The 19,401-nt window shown below is 37.2% G+C and overlaps 1 protein-coding gene across 2 annotated transcripts in view; it reads left to right on the top strand.

The window, feature by feature from the left end:
- Window positions 1-19,401, top strand: part of PRKAA1 (protein kinase AMP-activated catalytic subunit alpha 1) — a 44,223-nt gene that overhangs the window by 24,525 nt on the left and 297 nt on the right. The window contains exons 2-8 of one of the 2 annotated variants that reach the window (XM_081232994.1): window positions 3,594-3,735; window positions 5,414-5,507; window positions 9,578-9,722; window positions 11,487-11,574; window positions 13,321-13,545; window positions 16,299-16,785; window positions 16,898-17,024. In XM_081232994.1, coding sequence (XP_081089120.1) covers window positions 3,594-3,735; window positions 5,414-5,507; window positions 9,578-9,722; window positions 11,487-11,574; window positions 13,321-13,545; window positions 16,299-16,785; window positions 16,898-17,024 — 1,308 coding nt within the window. Of the gene's footprint in view, window positions 1-3,593; window positions 3,736-5,413; window positions 5,508-6,835; window positions 7,553-9,577; window positions 9,723-11,486; window positions 11,575-13,320; window positions 13,546-16,298; window positions 16,786-16,897; window positions 17,025-19,401 lie in introns of those variants that run through there. The other variant, XM_081232995.1, reaches the window with a different exon arrangement.

The following is a 19,401-nucleotide window of genomic DNA, read 5'->3' as shown; positions in this document are numbered from 1 at the left end:
CTTTCCTTAGTTCCTTTAGGTGTAAGGTTAGATGGTTTATTTGAGATTTTTCTTGTTTCTTGAGGTAGGCTTGTATTGCTATAAACTTCCCTCTTACAACTGCTTTTGCTGCTTCCCATAGGTTTTGGATCATCGTGTTTTCGTTGCAATTTGTCTCTAGGTATTTTCTGATATCCTCTTTGATTTCTTCAGTGATCTCTTGGTTATTTAGTAATGTATTGTGTAGCCTCCATGTGTTTGTGTTTTTTATGTTTTTTTCCCTGTAATTGATTTCTAATCTCATAGTGTTGTGGTCAGAAAAGAAGCTTGATATAATTTCAATTTTCTTAAATTTACCAAGGCTTGATTTCTGACCCAAGATGTGATCTATCCTGGAGAATGTTCTGTATGCACTCGAGAAGAAAGTGTAATCTGCTGTTTTTCGATGGAATGTCCTATAAATATCAATTAAATCTATCTGGTCTATTGTGTCATTTAAAGCTTGTGTTTCTTTATTAATTTTCTGTCTGGATGATCTGTCCATTGGTGTAAGTGAGGTGTTAAAATCCCCTACTATTACTGTGTTACTGTCAATTTCCTGTTTTATAGCTGTTAGCAGTTGCTTCATGTACTGAGATGTTCCTATGTTGGGTGCATATATATGTATAATTGTTATATCTTCTTCTTGGATTGATCCCTTGATCATTATGTAGTGTCGTTCCTTGTCTCTTGTAACATTCTTTATTTTAAAGTCTATTTTATCTCATATGAGTACTGCTACTCCAGGTTTCTTTTGATTTTCATTTGCATGGAATATGTTTTTTCATCCCCTCACTTTCAGTCTCTATGTGTCCCTAGGTTTGAAGTGGGTCTCTTGTAGACAGCATATTTATGGGTCTTGTTTTTTTTTTGTTTTTTAAATTTATTTTATTTATTTATTTATTTTTGGCTGCATTGGGTCTTTGTTGCTGCATGCAGGCCTTCTCTAGTTGTGGCGCGCGGGGGCTACTCTTCTTTGCTGTGCATGGTTTTCTCATTGAGGTGGCTTCTCTTGTTGCAGAGCACGGGCTCTAGGCACATGGGCTTCAGTAGTTGTGACACTCGGGCTCTAGAGCGCAGGCTCAGTAGTTGTGGTGCACGGGCTTAGTTGCTCTGTGGCATGTGGGATCTTCCTGGACTAGGGCTTGAACCCGTGTTCCCTGCATTGCCAGGCAGATTCTTAACCACTGTGCCACCAGGGAAGCCATGGGTCTTATTTTTGTATCCATTCAGTGAGCCTGTGTCTTTTGGTTGTAGCATTTATTCCATTCACGTTTAAGGGAATTATCGATATGTATGCTCCCATTACCATTTTCTTAATTGTTATGGGTTTGTTTTTGTAGGTCCTTTTCTTCTCTTGTGTTTCTCACTTAGAGAAGTTCCTTTAGCGTTTGTTGTAGAGCTGGTTTGGTGGTACTAAATTCTCTTAGCTTTTGCTTGTCTGTAAAGCTTTTGATTTCTCTGTCGAATCTGAATGAGATTCTTGCGGGGTAGAATAATGTTGCTTGTAGGTTCTTCCCTTTCATCAGTTTAAATATATCATGCTACTCGCTTCTGGCTTGTAGAGTTTCTGCTGAGAAATCAGCTGTTGACCTTATGGGAGTTCCCTTGTATGTTATTTGTCGTTTTTCCCTTGTTGCTTTCAATAATTCTTCTTTCTCTTTAATTTTTGTCAGTTTGATTACTGTTTGTCTCGGTATGTTTCTCCTTCAGTTTATCCTACCTGGGACTCTCTGCGCTTCCTGGACTTGGGTGGCTATTTCCTTTTCTATGTTAGGGAAGTTTTCGACTATAATTTCTTCAAATATTTTCTCGGGTCCTTTCTCTGTTTCTTCTCCTTCTGGGACCCCTATAATGTGAATGTTGTTGTGTTTAATGTTGTCCCAGAGGTCTCTTAGGTTGTCTTCATTTCTTTTCATTCTTTTTTTTGTATTCTGTTCCTCGGCAGTGCATTCCACCATTCTGTCTTCCACATCATTTATCCGTTCTTCTGCCTCAGTTATTCTGCTATTGATTCCTTCTAGTGTATTTTTCATTTCAGTTATTGTATTTTTCATCTCTTTTTGTTTGTTCTTTAAATCTTCTAGGTGTTTGTTCTTTAATTCTTCTACGTCTTTGTTGAACATTTCTTGCATCTTCTCGATCTTTGCTTCCATTCTTTTTCCGAGGTCCTGGATCATCTTCACTATCATTATTCTGAATTCTTTTTCTGGAAAGTTGTCTATCTCCACTTTATTTTTTTTCTGGGGTTTTATCTTGTTCTTTCATCTTGTACAAAGCCCTCTGCCTTTTCATTTTGTCTGTCTTTCTGTGAATGTGGTTTTCCTTCCACAGGCTGCAGAATTGTGGTTCTTCTTCCTTCTGCTGTGTGCCCTCTTACCATCTTGGTTTCTTTCCTGATTTTGATGGAATATTAATTCTCCACTAGGTCCTTAAGAAAGCGTGTTTAGAAGCTAAATTTTTGGAGACTTTGTCTTTGTTAAAAAATGTCTAAATTCTATTATAACCATTGATTATTTGGGTATAGCATTCAAAATTGAAAGGTAATCACTTAAAATTTTTTTCTTATTTTTAAAAACAGAAACTACATGCTAATGAACCAAAATTTTAAAGGTTCAAGAGATTATAGAGAAGTGTGTCTAACATGAGGGTGGTTTTTGGTATGATGCAACTGTTCTGTATCTGATTATAATGGTGATTACACCAATTTCTACGTCTTAAAATCCATAGAACTGCACACCAAAAGAAACAAGTTCAATTTGTATGTATGATAGTTTAAAAAATTAAAAGTAAATTAAGAGAATTTAAAAGTACAAAAAGGTAGAGAGGGCTTCCCGCGTGGAGCAGTGGTTAAGAACCTGCCTGCCAACGCAAGGGACATGGGTTCGGGCCCTGGTCTGGGAAGATCCCACATGCTGCGAAGCAGCTAAGCCCGTGCGCCACAGCTACTGAGCCTGCGCTCTAGAGCCCACGAGCCATAACTACTGAAACCCGCGTGCCTAGAGCCCATGCTCCGCAACAAGAGAAGCCACGGCGATGAGATGCCCGTGCACCGCAATGCTGCAACTGGAGAAAAGCCCACATACAGCTACAAAGTCCCTGCACAGCGCCACCCCCCGCCAAAAAAAAAAAAAAAAAAAAGGTAGAGAGCAAAAAGAAGTTTCTTTCTTTCTCCCTTAGCCTTCCAGCTTTAAACATCTAAACGTTCAGGGGTAAATCAGGCAGAATTGAAAGGAACTTGACATATATTCACTATTATGTATAAAATAGATAACTGATGAGAACCTACTGTATAGCACAGGGAGTAGTACTCAATGTTCTGTGGTGACCTAAATCGTAAGGAAATGCAAAAAACAGGGGATTTATGTATACCTATAGCTGATTCACTTTAATGTACAGCAGAAACTAGCACAACACTGTAAAGCAGCTATACACCAGTTAAAAATTTTTAAAAAAAGGAACTTGGAACTGCGCAAGTATTTTTGGAGAATGCTAAGATTACTACTCTTAGAATAGTTCTAAATATGTTATTAATCAAACCTGGCGCTAATTTATTAAAATTATTTCTCCTACAGTTGGCAAACATGAATTGACTGGGCATAAAGTTGCTGTGAAGATACTCAATCGACAGAAGATTCGAAGCCTTGATGTAGTAGGAAAAATCCGCAGAGAAATTCAGAACCTCAAGCTTTTCAGGCATCCTCATATAATTAAACTGTAAGATCTGATTATATTAAATATAGTCATATCATTTTTTCATCATTTTTGTTAACCTTCTTAATCTGACAAATGAGAAAGATGAGTGACTTTGGTTTGGTCTGTTCCTGAGGGTTTTCAAATTTCTTCCTGTTCATGTATTTATCTAACCCCATTCATGGTCACTTAAGCCTAAGTTCACATTTTGCCCTTGTGATGATCAGATGTTATCTTTCTCATTTTTGGGACTGATGCCGTTCTGATAAGTTTCAGTGCCCCTATTGCTGTAGAACCAACAATGATTTGCTAGTAAAAACCCCTGCCCTCCAAATTTCCACATGATATCAGCTAGCCTCACTAGAGACAATAAAGTAGGGTCTCCACTTCCCCACACTGCTTATATCTGATAAAACAAGTAACAAATAATATATTTTCAGGAATCCAAATCCAAATCCAAATAATAGAATTTCAGGAATCTAAATTTCAAAAGGCAGTAATATTACTGTTGTTTTACAGCTGACAATTGTAGGATCTACAGTTAACTTATTTACTACTCAGCTTTATTATGCAAGCTATAAATTAAAACCATTTAGGCTTTTGTATTGAACTGGTGACTCAAAATTTGTTTCACTCTCACCTCTTCTCATTTGTTGAGGTGCCATGGTTTTAAATACCATCCTTATGCTGACAGCCCTTAATATACATCTCCTGCTTTGAAACCTGTTCCCTGAATATGCACACTGCCTATTTTACATCTCCATTTGGGTGACCATGAGGCATGTGAAACTCGATCTGGCCCAAACTGAACCCTTTATTACCCTCTCATGCCTGGTCTTCCTGGTCTTTTCACCATCTCAGTTAATATCAGTTTCTCAGGGCAGAAACTTAGGAACTATCCTTAACTTTCCTATTTCTCTCACTTCCCAACCTCCATTCCATCTCTTCCTTCAAAAACTAAGATCTCATTCTAGTTCCTTCATTATCGTTAACCCAGTGTGGGCCCCCTTCATCTTTCTCATGGACTACTGCAGTAGCCACCTGCTTCCACCCTACTGCCCAGTTCTTCACATTGCTGCCATCAATTAAAGTTACCCTTTTACTTGGCCAGATCATGTGACTGCTTTGCTTAAAACCTTCAATAGCTTTCTTTCTCCCATAGAGTAAAAGCCAAAGCTTCATCATGGCTTTTAAGGTTCTGTGTTCTCTGCTGTCCAGTTACCTCTTTGACCCCACATCCTGTTTCTCTCTCCCAGCTCACTCTGCTCTAGCCTTCCTACCATTGCTCAAATGCGCCAGGCAGGTTTCCCCCTGGGGGCCTTTGCACTTGCTGTTCCCTCTGCCTGGTTCACCTTCTTCCTAGGTAATGGCATAGTTTGTTCCCTGATTTCCATTAGGCTCTGCTTAAATGTTACTTTATCAGAGAGGCCTTCCTTGAATACCCTGTATGAAAGATTTCCCTTAGTTTTGCTTTGATTCTCTTCATAGCATGTTCCACCACCTGAGATACTGTTTTTTATTTAGTGTCTGTTTCTTGGCTTCTGGAAAGTAAACTCCATGAGAGCAGAGAATTTGTTTTGTTCCCTGCAGTTTTCCCAGCATCTAGCACAGTGCCTGGTGTATTATAGGTGCTTAGTAAACACTTATTGAATGAATGAATATACATGTTTTAATACTGGTAGATAATGTTTTCTCTCACCAGGTACCAGGTCATCAGTACACCATCTGATATTTTCATGGTGATGGAATATGTCTCAGGAGGAGAGCTATTTGATTATATCTGTAAAAACGGAAGGGTAAGCAGTTCTGATTTAATCCTGTATATATTTTGTAATTCCCCTGATCCCTTACTAGCATCAAAATATCAGAAAGCAATCCTGTTAAGAAGTCTATTTAATAACCAGCTCCCTTAGTCATGTATTTGCCTAGAATCATAGACTATTTAGAGCTAAGAAGCATCTTAAAGATTATCTCCTTAGCCTACTTACACAGATACGGAAACCAAGACTCACAGTTTATTTATTTATTTTTTTAAAAAATAATTTATTTATTTACTTTTGGCTGCATTGGGTTTTCATTGCTGCGCGTGGGCTTTCTCTAGTTGCAGCGAACGGGGGCTACCCTTCGTTGCGGTGTGTGGGCTTCTCATTGCGGTGGCTCCTCTTGTTGCAGAGCATGGGTTCTAGGTGCGTGGGCTTCTGTAGTTGTGACATTGCGGGCTCAGTAGTTGTGGCTCATGGGCTCTAGAGCTCAGGCTCAGTAGTTGTGGTGCATGGGCTTAGTTGCTCCGTGGCATGTGGGATCTTCCTGGACCAGGGATTGAACCCATGTCCCCTGCATTGGCAGGTGGATTCTTAACCACTGCTCCACCAGGGAAGTCCCTCAAAGTTTATTTTTATTTATTTACTTTTTATATTTTGGTCACACTCTGTGGCATGTGGGATCTTAGTTCCCTGACCAGGGATCGAACCTGTGCCCACTGCATTGGAAGCGCAGAGTCTTAATCACTGGACCACCAGGGAAGTCCGAGACTCACAGTTTATATATATGCTCAAGGTCACATAATTTATTAATGACAGAATTGGATTGAGACTCCAGAACTCACAATCTTCAGACTTCGCTTCTGGGGCATACAAATACTTTTAATATATAGCTTAAATTATGTATGTAATCCTTAAAAAATATATTATTAAATACTTAAAGATCTAGGCCTTGCTAGTCAACCCTAGTCACATTTAAATTGCATTCATTTTTTGGTTTCAGAAATCTGATGTACCTGGAATAGTAAGAACAGGCTCCATGAAGGAGGTAGGAATTAGACTTAAAGAATTTAGAGTTGGAAGGAACTTTAGAAGACATTTTGAACAGTGTCTTAAGTTACAGATACAAAAACTGAACATTGCCCCCTGCGCATACTTTTTCTTACACCCAGCATATGTGGTATGCAAAAACCTCTTTCTGGAAGAGCCACATCAAGCACTGAGAAGCCAATTTTTTTTCCCTCTCAATCTAACATTCTTTATATCATTCACTCATTTGTTCTATGTAGCATATCTTTACTTTAATCAGAATCAAAATCATTAACCAAATTAATTTTGATTTTACCATTTCTTAACATGGTTCATTTCAATTTCAGGTATTCCATTTGTCTTTTCACTCCCCACTCCCCGCCCCCGCAATCCCGCACAAATATTCTGCCTAGAAAAATGGAAACAGACACAAATTGAATTGGTATCTTGCTTTCTTATCTTTTGTTTTTCATGTCTTGATCATTTTGCTTTACATTATGGGAATTTTCCTCAATTTTATCTGTTGCATATTAAAATTCCAGCTGTCATTTTTTCTTTCTTTCTTGTTTTCTGAAGTTGTCTTTCTTTAAATAGCCTATTTTTTTTGTTGTTCCACTGAGATAATAAATGTATCTGTCTGAGGATGACAATTAGTTTAAAAATTTTTTCTTCTTCTCTTCCCTGGATTGCTTCTGTACCTTCCCTGCTCCCTGTTTCCTGTTTTTTTTCTATTCATTTTATTGGTCTTTGTCTTTTGTGCATGACCCTTGCTCAGATACCTGGTGATTCTGGGTTGTCCACTCATATTTGAGAGTGAGGTTCTAAATGCCAAGCTCATGAGGATGGAACTTATTAATTGGTGGGCCTTCCCATAGGTTGAATAGGTACGGACCTGTTTGTTTTACTAGGAAACACCAAATGTTAACAATTACAAATATTTTTCCTTGGATCAGAAAGTTGCTCCAGAAGAAACCTTCCAGTTTCCTTGAGCGTGTTAGCTTAGCTGCCAGTGCTCTGCGAGCTAAATGGGGAAAGGCCCGCAAGCCTCACTGGTTAGTATGTTGACTTTCATTTTATCCCATGTTTTCCTTCTGGTGCCTCATTCCTACTCTGGTGTCCTTGAGAACAGAGCTGGTTCAGCCTTATTTTTTTTTATTTTTTATTTTTTTGTGGTACGCGGGCCTCTCGCTGTTGTGGCCTCTCCCGTTGCGGAGCACAGGCTCCAGACGCGCAGGGTCAGCGGCCATGGCTCACGGGCCCAGCCGCTCCGCGGCATGTGGGACCTTCCCGGACCGGGGCACGAACCCGTGTCCCCTGCATCGGCAGGCGGACTCTCAACCACTGCGCCACCAGGGAAGCCCATGGTTCAGCCTTATTAAAGAGTAAATCGTGGGTCTTATTCCCCAGTAAGGGTGAGCTTAAAACTTCTTTCTTCCATGAGTTGTCCTGTTTTCAGTCCACTTTTCACTTCTACCTTCAGAAATTCCCAACACTTCCCATATCTAAGCCCTTCCAGGAGTCTGCGTGCAGATGAGTTTATCATTGATTTCCACCCCTGAAGGCTTATTAGACTTCAGCTTTCTGTGGTTGGCCAAGTCTTCATCTCTGTTCATCTACTCTCTAGCTTAGAGACTCCTTTTGATTACTGCTGTCTCTTCTCTTGCTCTTTTGTCTTTATATGCTGTCATCTTAGTGATGTTTCAAGGAGTGGAGACAAAAGGTGCCATCTGCCATGCTTAAATGGAAATATGCTTTGACTCTTCCAATCTTTCTTTGTAGACTTCCCCTCCTTGATCCTTTGTACTCTATTTATTATTAATAGAGTATAATTTTCATTTTTGTAGCCTATCTAGTTATTTTACCTCTTGTATTTTGCTTAATCAATTAAATTTTCCTCTCTTTCACATTTAGAACACATTCTTTTTTCATTTAGTGTATTTGATATGAAGTCATATTAAAAAATGAACCTATATTCTAGAAATAAAGGTATTAGATGGCTAATGCATTATTACTTTCTCTAGAGGAAGGGTATCTCTGAGTGCTTTGATAGTTTTAGTTTTGCTTTCAAAAGAAATTACTGGTTCATATTCCAGATTATCCATACCATTTAAGGTGTAGGAACCTGGTTTTAGAATGCTAATTTGTGACCTGTGTTTGAGAATTGCATATTAGAGTCCTTTGCCTAGAGAATTAATAGCTTATTTATTAAATATGACTTCTTGGGAGCAGGCATACCCAAGTAATGGTTTTCATTTATGGAAAAAACATCATAAAATAAGAAAATATGGATAAATGGACAGAGAAGTTTTTAAAGAATATTTTTTAAAATGTAATTACAGCATAAGATGTAATTTTTTCAGTAAGCATAATACAGATAAATGCTGTTATATTTTATAAAACAAATGAATTAAGGTTTTTCTTTTGTTAAAATTAAAACGTCTTTTATTTCAGGAGATATGATAACATGGTTGCTTGCTAATTCATTAATACTGCTTAAATGTTGCTTTCTCTTATAGTCCACAACAGTATTCCCCACCCCAGCGTAACTCTTTGTGCCCTTATCCTGCTTTGTTTTTCTTCAAAACACTCTTACTCCTTATATTGATATTTATATGTTTATTGTCTGTTTTCTTTAACTAGATTAGGACCTTTTTAAAATTCATTGCTGTATCTTGAGTGTCTAAAACCATGCATGGCACATTGAAGGTATTCAATAAATATTTGTTAAAGGAATCAAGGATTAAATATTTGTAATTTAGAGGAGAAAACATGCCTACTTTCAGGTAGAAATTGAAATTATTTGAAATAGTGCACGAGATGAGGCGAAAGCAAGTTATTAGAGTGTAGTCAAGAGAGTGATAATATTAGGAAGTTGAGTTACTAATTTGGGTTCTAAGATCCTCCTAGCATTTCCGTTTAATGCTGCCTATATCTCCTCCCCGTTTCAAAACTATCTCACGAGTGAGGTTCATTTGGAAGGTTTGTTGCATTTTCACAGTTTTATAGGTTGGGAAATTATAGGTAGAATAATTTCTTTTGAAAGACACACGTTTAAGTTGCCTCTCTACTTTTCTTAGCTGGATGAAAAAGAAAGTCGGCGTCTGTTCCAACAAATCCTTTCTGGTGTGGATTATTGTCACAGGCATATGGTGGTCCACAGAGATTTGAAACCTGAAAATGTCCTGCTTGATGCACACATGAATGCAAAGATTGCTGATTTTGGTAAGGAGATTTTTATAGTTTCATATATTCATTATGTTTAACAAACATCAGTAGGATTCTTCAGATAACTTTTGCTTTTATATAATAGACTGAGTCCCAAAGTAGCATATCCTCACCATTTGTCTATGAGCTAGAAAAAGGAGTAAAAATAAGGAATTCTCTTAGCTTTATGTCTTTGAAATTGACTTTTATGACATAGGCAAACAATTTAAATTGGCAGCATTAGCGACATCACTTGAAAAGAGACCATTATTTGTGAAGGACCATTATTTAACTATTTGCTAAATAGTGCTATCAATAGAACACACTGTTTCCAGTGTGTTCTTCTGATCAAGTATGGAGCAAGAGGAAAGAGACTGGGCTGGAGTTATTCAAACTTTGAAAGCCAGAAGGCAAACCATATGAACAAAATTATTTTTAAAAAAAGAAAGTAGGGCTTCTCTGGTGGCGCAGTGGTTGAGAGTCCGCCTGCCGATGCAGGGGACACGGGTTCGTGCTCCGGTTCGGGAAGATCCCACATGCCGCGGAGCGGCTGGGCCCGTGAGCCATGGCCGCTGAGCCTGCGCATCCGGAGCCTGTGCTCCGCAACGGGAGAGGCCACGACAGTGAGAGGCCCGCGTACCGCAAAAAAAAAAAAAAGAAAATATTTTAAATAGAAAAGCATAGTTTCAGCTTGAGGAAAATTTAATGAATTTATTTTTCCTTTATTTCTTATATAAATTGCCATTGACATTATTAAACCTGAGATAAAAATGAATATCTACAAGTCCTTTTTTTTAGTTTCATTTCAAATCAGAGGAGATACTTATATTTTCTTAAGTTTTGTATATGTTTATATATTTTAATCTATAGAGATTCACTAAATAGTGCCCAACAGTTCTGAGCTACTGGTTTTTTTTTTGTAACTGACTAAATTATTTGACTTTCTTATTCTTTAGTTGTCATTATTTTGTATACATTGTATTTTTTTTTTTTTTTTTTTTTTTTTTGCTGTACGCGGGCCTCTCACTGCTGTGGCCTCTCCCGTTGCGGAGCACAGGCTCCGGACACACAGGCTCCGCGGCCATGGCTCGCGGGCCCAGCCGCTGCGCGGCATGTGGGATCTTCCGGGATAGGGGCACGAACCCGTGTCCCCTGCATCGGCAGGCGGACTCTCAACCACTGCGCCACCAGGGAAGCCCTATACATTGTATTTTTGAGGAGGCAGAGTTTTCTTTTTTTTTGGCCGCACTGCGCAGCTTGCGGGATCTTAGTTCCCCCACCAGGGATTGAACCCGGGCCGCAGCAGTGAAAGCACCGAGTCCTAACCACTGGACCACCAGGGAATTCCTGAGTTTTCTTTTTGTAGTAGAACTATGAAGGAACTTTGATATTAAAAATTATTATTATTTTTTTTAAAGAATCAGAATGGAGGTTAATAGAAACTTTGAATTTTAATTCTGTTCTACATTTTTTTCTAGTAATTTCTATATTAATAAAACTTAAACATGCCCAGTTTATTCTATTAAGCAAAATAACCAATAGCTTAATATATACTCATTAAACTCCAAAAATGCACTAACTTTATATGTTGAAACAGATTATAGATTTTATGGCATAAAGGCAAAATATTTGGGAACAATAAAGACTATAGGATTCTGTTGAAGCAAAGAACAAAATGATGATTTATCACTTTAATGCAAACTCAATTTTATTGTTTAATGGAGTTTTGTTTTTATTTTTGTTCTTGGGAAATCTTGAGCAGTGAATTTTGTGCATTTTCAGGTCTTTCAAACATGATGTCAGATGGCGAATTTTTAAGAACAAGTTGTGGCTCACCCAACTATGCTGCACCAGAAGTAATTTCAGGAAGGTAGTGTTTGCCACCTCCTCCCCGCCCAATATATTTGTAATTGTCTTCCTTTCCTAGACTTTGTTAGTCTATAGTGTAATATTCAATTCTAGTGGAAGGATTTAAAGCTTATTCTTTTCTTATCCAGAAGGTATTCTATTTTAAGAATAAAACCTTATAAGTGAATAAGGATTAAGGACTCCATTTATCGAGGAGGATGTTGGTTTGCAAGTCAAAATTATATTAGTTAGATGAGAGTACTTTCGTTTTTTCCCTTGTGGAAGAAACTGAAGGTTTAAAACTAGCAAGTTTTAAAGGTGAGACATTAAAAACTTGAATAATACAGACATATCTAGTAGGAAGAAATAGTGTACTGTTTGCTTAGATGAAGAATTAAAAGTGTAATGTGTAGCTTTAATTTTTCAAATTAGCTTTAGCTTTTATGATAAGGTGCCTTGGGGAATTGGACTGAAGTATTGATAAAATCCTCAGATTTTAGTTAATTTTCATTCTTTAAATCTTCTAGAGACTGAAATATTTTAAGAATTCTAATCTCTCAATTTACTAACCACCAGCATTGAGAACATGAGGATCTTAGTATAGGGCAGCTTTTCGGATAGTTTAGATGACAAGAAAATTTAATTTTTTGAAGAGTAACTGTTCCTCACTATACTACTGAAATTGAAAACAAAGAAGAAGGTTTGTTTACTAGTTTTTATAATTAACTTTTAATAACTTTTCATTCAAACCATGTTTCTTTGTTTGAATGTCTTACATCCTGATTAATTTAGAATGCAGAAATAGAGTAGTATTTTCTTTCTATTTTCATAAGCTTGCTTGCGTAGACTGCTCAGAGAAATTATATTTGTGTTAAGGCATGGTTATGAGTAAGGCAGAAATATCTAATTTTAGATTTATCAAGGTTTATCATTACCTTTTTATATTAACTTAATGTTTAATTATTTCATGTGAGTTGTCTAATTATTTTGGGAAGAAAACAATTTAGGACCTGGATACTGGGGGCAGTGTTAATTAAATAAACAAAAAGAAACGTAATTGTGCATATATGTAAGGGCCATTAATGAAGTCTAATTTTCCCAGTTTGGATAAGGTCTTTCTGTGAGGTCTAGATGTATAGAAACTTTTACTTTCAAAATAGTATATATTGATCAGTTCAATAATTTATTTGACCAATTTAAAGAAATCCTTTCCCTGAAGCCAGACTTTGAATGGGTTATCTAATTAGTCAGTAGCTAGTTAAGTCAGTAGGTTACAGTGTATTGCAAATAAGAGTTTAAAATCTTCTTCGAATTAGTTAGCTGGGCTTCATTCTACAGCCTCAGGACCCTTTTACCTTGGTATGAGGTCTCGGGTTATTGCGGAGAGTGGGTTTAGAGTCCATCACTAAAGAACATTCTCACTTGATGAAAGATCACTTAATATCTCCTCTGTAACCAAAAAACAATGGTTTTAAATTCAGTAATGATATGTTTGTTCAAAGTTTGGCCCTATTGATTGAGGACCCTTGTGAGGTAGTATGGAGAGAATTTTAGCTATAGTCTGTAACTTAAAAAAATTCTTAATTTTTGTTTTTAAAGATAATACTGATAGAATTAGTATAGAATCTGTATGTGTAGTACACAGCAGTGACTTATAGAAACCATATTCTGACTAATAATTATGAAGTATCTATATTTAAAATGATTAATTGATTTACTCTTTAAGTTACTAATGATTGTTTAATCCAATTGATATTTCCTGTTACAGATTGTATGCTGGTCCAGAGGTAGATATATGGAGCAGTGGGGTTATTCTCTATGCTTTATTATGTGGAACACTTCCATTCGATGATGATCATGTGCCAACTCTTTTTAAGAAGATATGTGATGGGATCTTTTATACCCCTCAGTATTTAAACCCTTCTGTGATTAGCCTTTTGAAACATATGCTGCAGGTGGATCCCATGAAGAGAGCCACAATCAAAGATATCAGGTGATAAAGCAACTTGATTATCAGATCTAATAGTATCAGTGATATAAGTAAAAGAAAATTTTGCAGAACAATATGTACAATGTAATCCTATTTTTATGTTAAAAATAGTGTATAGACTCATTTATTTTATTTTGATATTTAAGAACACATACTAACCTGGCTGCTTTAGGGAAGTAAGATTGGTAGGAGGAAGGGATTTCACTTTTTTGCTTTTGTTTCTTTATTTGTTTTGAAATTGTAGCAGTGAACATTATATTACTTTTTTTTATTCCATACATCTACAAAGTTGCTTTAATGAAATTCTGAATACAGTATTTTTTATTAAAGTAAATGTGTATAATGTAACTAAAATAGAGGGGAATTCACTCTTAGCTAAGTATTGTAATAATATACTTGGGGTTCAGTAAGGAAAATATAATCTCTTCTAGGCATTTCAAACAGGATAATATCTGATCAGAAAAATAGGTGCTTACAAAATAAGGTGAAGGAGTTAAAGTCAGAAGTGGGGGAAGGGTGCTTTGACCCATCAGTTTTGTCACTCCTCACTAGTTCTTAGGACACCAGTAAGTTACTTTTTTTTTAAACATTTTTTTAAATTCAAACAGAAAGTCACAAAAATTATAATCATCCTCATCAGTTCACTCAGTCCTATGTAATTAATTTTTTTATCTTGATCTTTTGTTAGCACTTTTATGAATTCATCAGTTTTCCATTAGAGTTCTGAAAATGCTTATTCATTCAGTTCAGCAGTATAGTCAGTTACCAGAAACCTGTACTTGTCAGTGTATTACTTTTTAATTTAAAAAAAGAGCTAATAAAAAATAAAAAGGACCCTGGTTAGGTATTAGATTTGGTAGTGATTCTTTAAGATTTTCTATAGTATGCTTCATGTTTGACTTTTACATATTCTCATGGGGACTAATATTTTTTCGTAGTAAATTTGTGTGTTGCTATTTGAGTTCTGATCTTATAAATTATTGTATTTTTTCCTTTTGTTCATCTCAGGGAATGAGAAAATTTTAATTCAATCAATGACATGTTTTTTTTTGTAGTAGTATACATTGAACTACATATGAAATTACTGTTTTGTAGGTAAAAAAGTCCATCAATTTTGCCAGTTGCATATGGTTCTACGGAATAGTTTAAATAAGGCAAAGGTGATGATGACAAATCTCCTTTTCAAATTTGGGCAGGTCATTTCTGATGAAGATTTTTTTAAAAACTGCAAACCTTGTTTCTTCTACCATCATTTTTCTTTCCTTTTTTTCCCTTATGGAAATTTCTCTTTTGGTCTTCTAATGGCTAGACAGCACACTTCTCTGAGATGGAGGGAGAAGGAAGAAAGAAATCAGACGTATATCTGGGAATAGTAAAGAAGAAAGCATTAGGATAATGAAGAAGAAAGATCATATGTACAACTTAAAGCTTGATTCCTAAAATAGATAACTAATAAGGACCTACTGTATAGCACAGGGAACTCTCTTCAATACTATGTAATGACTTATATGGGAAAAGAATCTAAAGAAGTGGATATATGTATATGTATAACTGGGTTCACTGTGCTGTACAGCAGAAAGTAACACAACATTGTAAATCAACTATATTCCAATTTAAAAAAAAAGAAAAGAAAAAAGCTTCATGCCTTTCCATTTACTCCATATGCTGCAGACTAGCTAAAAAACAGACTGTGAGTGGCGGGGCATGACTTTACCACTAGAGGAGAAGGGCTAGTCATTCTGTAAAATTTATATTTCAGAATATCTTAGTGAGAGGTGCTTTTTCTTGTGTTTTACATGTTTTTTCCAATTTAAATGAAATATGTGATAATTGGAAAAGACTTAGAAAACACCAAAAAAATTAGAGAAGAGAATTAAAGTGATTTTTAATTCCATTACGCAGAATATAATCATTGTTCTTTTGGGTGTTTTCCTCTCTTAATGTTTCTAGTTTTAGCATATTTTTTTTTACATAGTTCAAGTCAAAAATATCCTTTTACATATGAAGTTAGGAAATCCTCAGTTCCTTCATTAAAATAAGGGGATATTATCTTCACAGAGTTGTTTGAAAATGAGGTGAGATAATATATATGAAGTGTTTAGCCTAAAATCTACCACATAGTAAGCACTCAATGAATAATAGTTGTCTATTTTTGTTGTTGTTATATATTTTGTCACTTAACATTATATCCAAAGAGTATTATAATGAATCCACAGACTAATTTTGTTCTCTTTCTGAGCTGGAAATAACATGGTCTTTGCCATTGCCATTTGTTCCAAAACTTTAAAGTGTAGACACTTTGTTTCTGGTTGCTCCAGCAGTGTTTTCTCCCTCTTAAAATCAGAGGAAGGCTGAAGAATTTCCCTTAACATATACAATGAAATGTGAGCCAGAAGAGGAAAATCTCAGTTTTAAAAAAATGATAGGGCTTCCCTGGTGGCGCAGTGGTTGAGAGTCTGCCTGCCGATACAGGGGACACGGGTTCGTGCCCCGGTCTGGGAGGATCCCACATGCCACGGAGCGGCTGGGCCCGTGAGCCATGGCTGCTGAGCCTGCGCGTCCGGAGCCTGTGCTCCGCAACGGGAGAGGTCACAACAGTGAGAGGCCCACGTACCACAAAAAAAAAAAAAAAAAAAAAAAAGATAATACAGTATGAGTATAAATATAAATGAATTCATATCCTAAACTCCCCCAAACTGTTACTTTCAGTCTCATCTCTCCTCGAAGTCCTTCTGACCCCTGCCATTTTCTCTCAGGGAACATGAATGGTTTAAACAGGACCTTCCAAAATATCTCTTTCCTGAGGATCCATCATATAGTTCAACCATGATTGATGATGAAGCCTTAAAAGAAGTATGTGAAAAATTTGAATGCTCAGAAGAGGAGGTTCTCAGCTGCCTTTATAACAGAAATCATCAGGACCCTTTGGCAGTTGCCTACCACCTCATAATAGATAACAGGAGAATAATGAATGAGGCCAAAGATTTTTACTTGGCAACAAGCCCACCTGATTCTTTTCTTGATGATCACCACTTGACCCGGCCCCATCCTGAAAGAGTACCATTCTTGGTTGCTGAAACACCAAGGGCACGCCATACCCTCGATGAATTAAATCCACAGAAATCCAAACACCAAGGTGTAAGGAAAGCAAAATGGCATTTGGGAATTAGAAGTCAAAGTCGACCAAATGATATCATGGCAGAAGTTTGTAGAGCAATTAAACAACTGGATTATGAATGGAAGGTAAGAAAGAAAGAGCATTCTGATTATTAGCACATTTGACAAACCTGCAGTCTATATAATGTTTTATAGAAGAATTCCTTTTGACTTTGTTTTTCTCCATACCATATGCTAGGTTGTAAACCCATATTATTTGCGTGTTCGAAGGAAGAATCCTGTGACAAGTACATTCTCCAAAATGAGTCTACAGTTATACCAAGTGGACAGTAGAACATACTTATTGGATTTCCGTAGTATTGATGGTAAGTACATCACACAGAACAACATAGATGACATATTAGACCTTTTTACCTAATTTGGCATTTTAGTAAATCTTTGATTCTTTTGAAGCTTCTTGAATTGTTCCTAGTAATTCAATAGCAGAAGAACATAGAATATAGGATTTTTTGCCTTTGTTGACGTGAACATTTGTGTATCTTGTGAATAGTTTATTGTCCTTTTAAGATTATCTTCTAAAATCCTTAAAGCCTGATACAGCCTGATCCTAAAGTGATAGTTTCTGCTACATTTCTGTTTTTTGTAGTTCATTTTGGTAAGGTAAAATGTTTTATTTAGAATAAATGTTGACTTCTAGTAAATGGTGCAAAATCATACCATGGTTTGAAATGTACGTTAATTCAGATCTCCCATGCACATACACTCTTTTTTTTTTTTTTTTTTTTTTTTTTTCGCGGTACGCGGGCCTCTCACTGCTGTGGGCTCTCCCGTCACGGAGCACACAGGCTCTGGACGCGCAGGCTCAGCGGCCATGGCCCACGGGCCTAGCCACTCCGCAGCATGTGGGATCTTCCCAGGCCGGGGCACGAACCCGTGTCCCCTGCATCGGCAGGCGGACTCTCAACCACTGCACCACCAGGGAAGCCCTGACTCTTAAAACTAATTTACCTTATCTACTAAAAAGCCTGACGGAACACACTTGACTCATAATTCAAATAAATATCAATAATAATTCTACCCCAGCATTATGAAAGACTATAGCTCTGTGTGTGTGTGTGTGTGTGTGTGTGTGTGTGTGTGTGTGTGTGTGTGTGTATATATATAAATGTTCTCTCACAAACAGAAACTTTTTTAAAAAAATTAATTAATTAATTATTTTTGGCTGCGTTGGGTCTTCGTTGCTGCACGCGGGCTTTCTCTAGCTGCAGCAAGCAGGGGCTACTCTTCATTGTGGTGCGCGGGATTCTCACTGTGGTGGCTTCTCTTGTTGTGGAGCGCGGGCTCTAGGAGTGCTGGCTTCAGTAGTTGTGGCACATAGGCTCAGTAGCTGTGGCTCGGGCTCTAGAGCACAGGCTCAGTAGTTGTGGCAACAGGCTCAGTAGTTGTGGCTCATGGGCTCTAGACAGCAGGCTCAGTAGTTGTGGTGCACGGGCTTAGTTGCTCCGCAGCATGTGGGATCTTCCAGACTAGGGCCCGAACCTGTGTCCCCTGCATTGGCAGGTGGGTTCTCAACCACTGCGCCACCAGGAAAGGTCCCCAGAACCTTTAATTAAGTAGAAGTTTATGGCAATTCTTCATTGGCCAAATCAATTGAATTAAGATATGTTGCCACTTTTGTTCATTTAAGATTATATGGAATTATTAGATGAGATTTACCTGTGAATTTTTTGTCTTCTTTGTAAACTCAAAGATAGTACCTACATAGTATCAGAAAGACACAGTTTTGAGCTATGATATGTTGGCTAAACCTGTTTGTCTATGTCTAGATGGTATTTTTCTTCTAACACTTACTAATGCAGTCTGAGATACAGAATGGGTTTTATTTTTTTCCGTTGTATTTGGATTAAATTCATGAACCTTGGGGCTTCTCTGGTGGCACAGTGGTTGAGAGTCCGCCTGCCGATGCAGGGGACAGGGGTTCGTGCCCTGGTCCGGGAGGATCCCACATGCCATGGAGCGGCTGGGCCTGTGGGCCATGGCCGCTGAGCCTGCGCGTCCGGAGCCTGTGCTCCGCAACGGGAGAGGCCACAACAGTGAGAGGTCCGCGTACCGCAAAAAAAAAAAAAAAATTCATGAACCTTAGGTTTATTAGTACCTGGGTTTACCAATTGAACGGACATTTACTGTTTTTATATTGTGTTCCCAACTTAGGTTTTCCTTGATTTTTGTTCATTGGAATTGTTGTTCTTTTATAAGATCTTAAATCAAATATGAAGACAAAGTGGGAGAATGAAGAGCACCACGATGAGAGTTAGGAGGCTTGGGTTCTAGATTTACCTCTCTCTTCATTTGTCACTTAAGTCTTAAGGGGTTTATGTTTTCTTATCAATAAAACGAGGAGTTAGATGAGATGATTTCCAGGATTCAAATTTTAAGTGCATTTATTCTATGATTTTAATATGGAAAGATTGACTTTTATTGCTAGGGAATGATGTTTATTAAGCCTCATTATTAGTTTATTGGGCTCTCTTAATCCTGGATTGCAAGACTGATGAGCAGCCAAATATGTACCCAATCTTAGTAAGTCATTAGGGGAATACATTGCTGTGTGTAAAAAAGGCAAGTGGCATAATACAGATTCATTGCTTCTATTTTAGGAGGTATTCAAAATAAACATGCTCTTGATAGCTGGTCAGTATTCTCACTTAAAGAAGCAAATTAAATACTATTAAAATTTTGGGG

Source organism: Mesoplodon bidens, assembly GCF_964165515.1.
Source record: "Mesoplodon bidens genome assembly, chromosome: 4".
Lineage (NCBI taxonomy): Eukaryota > Metazoa > Chordata > Mammalia > Artiodactyla > Ziphiidae > Mesoplodon > Mesoplodon bidens.
Note: the sequence above shows the minus strand (reverse complement) of the source record. Positions and strands in the feature narration are given on the sequence as shown.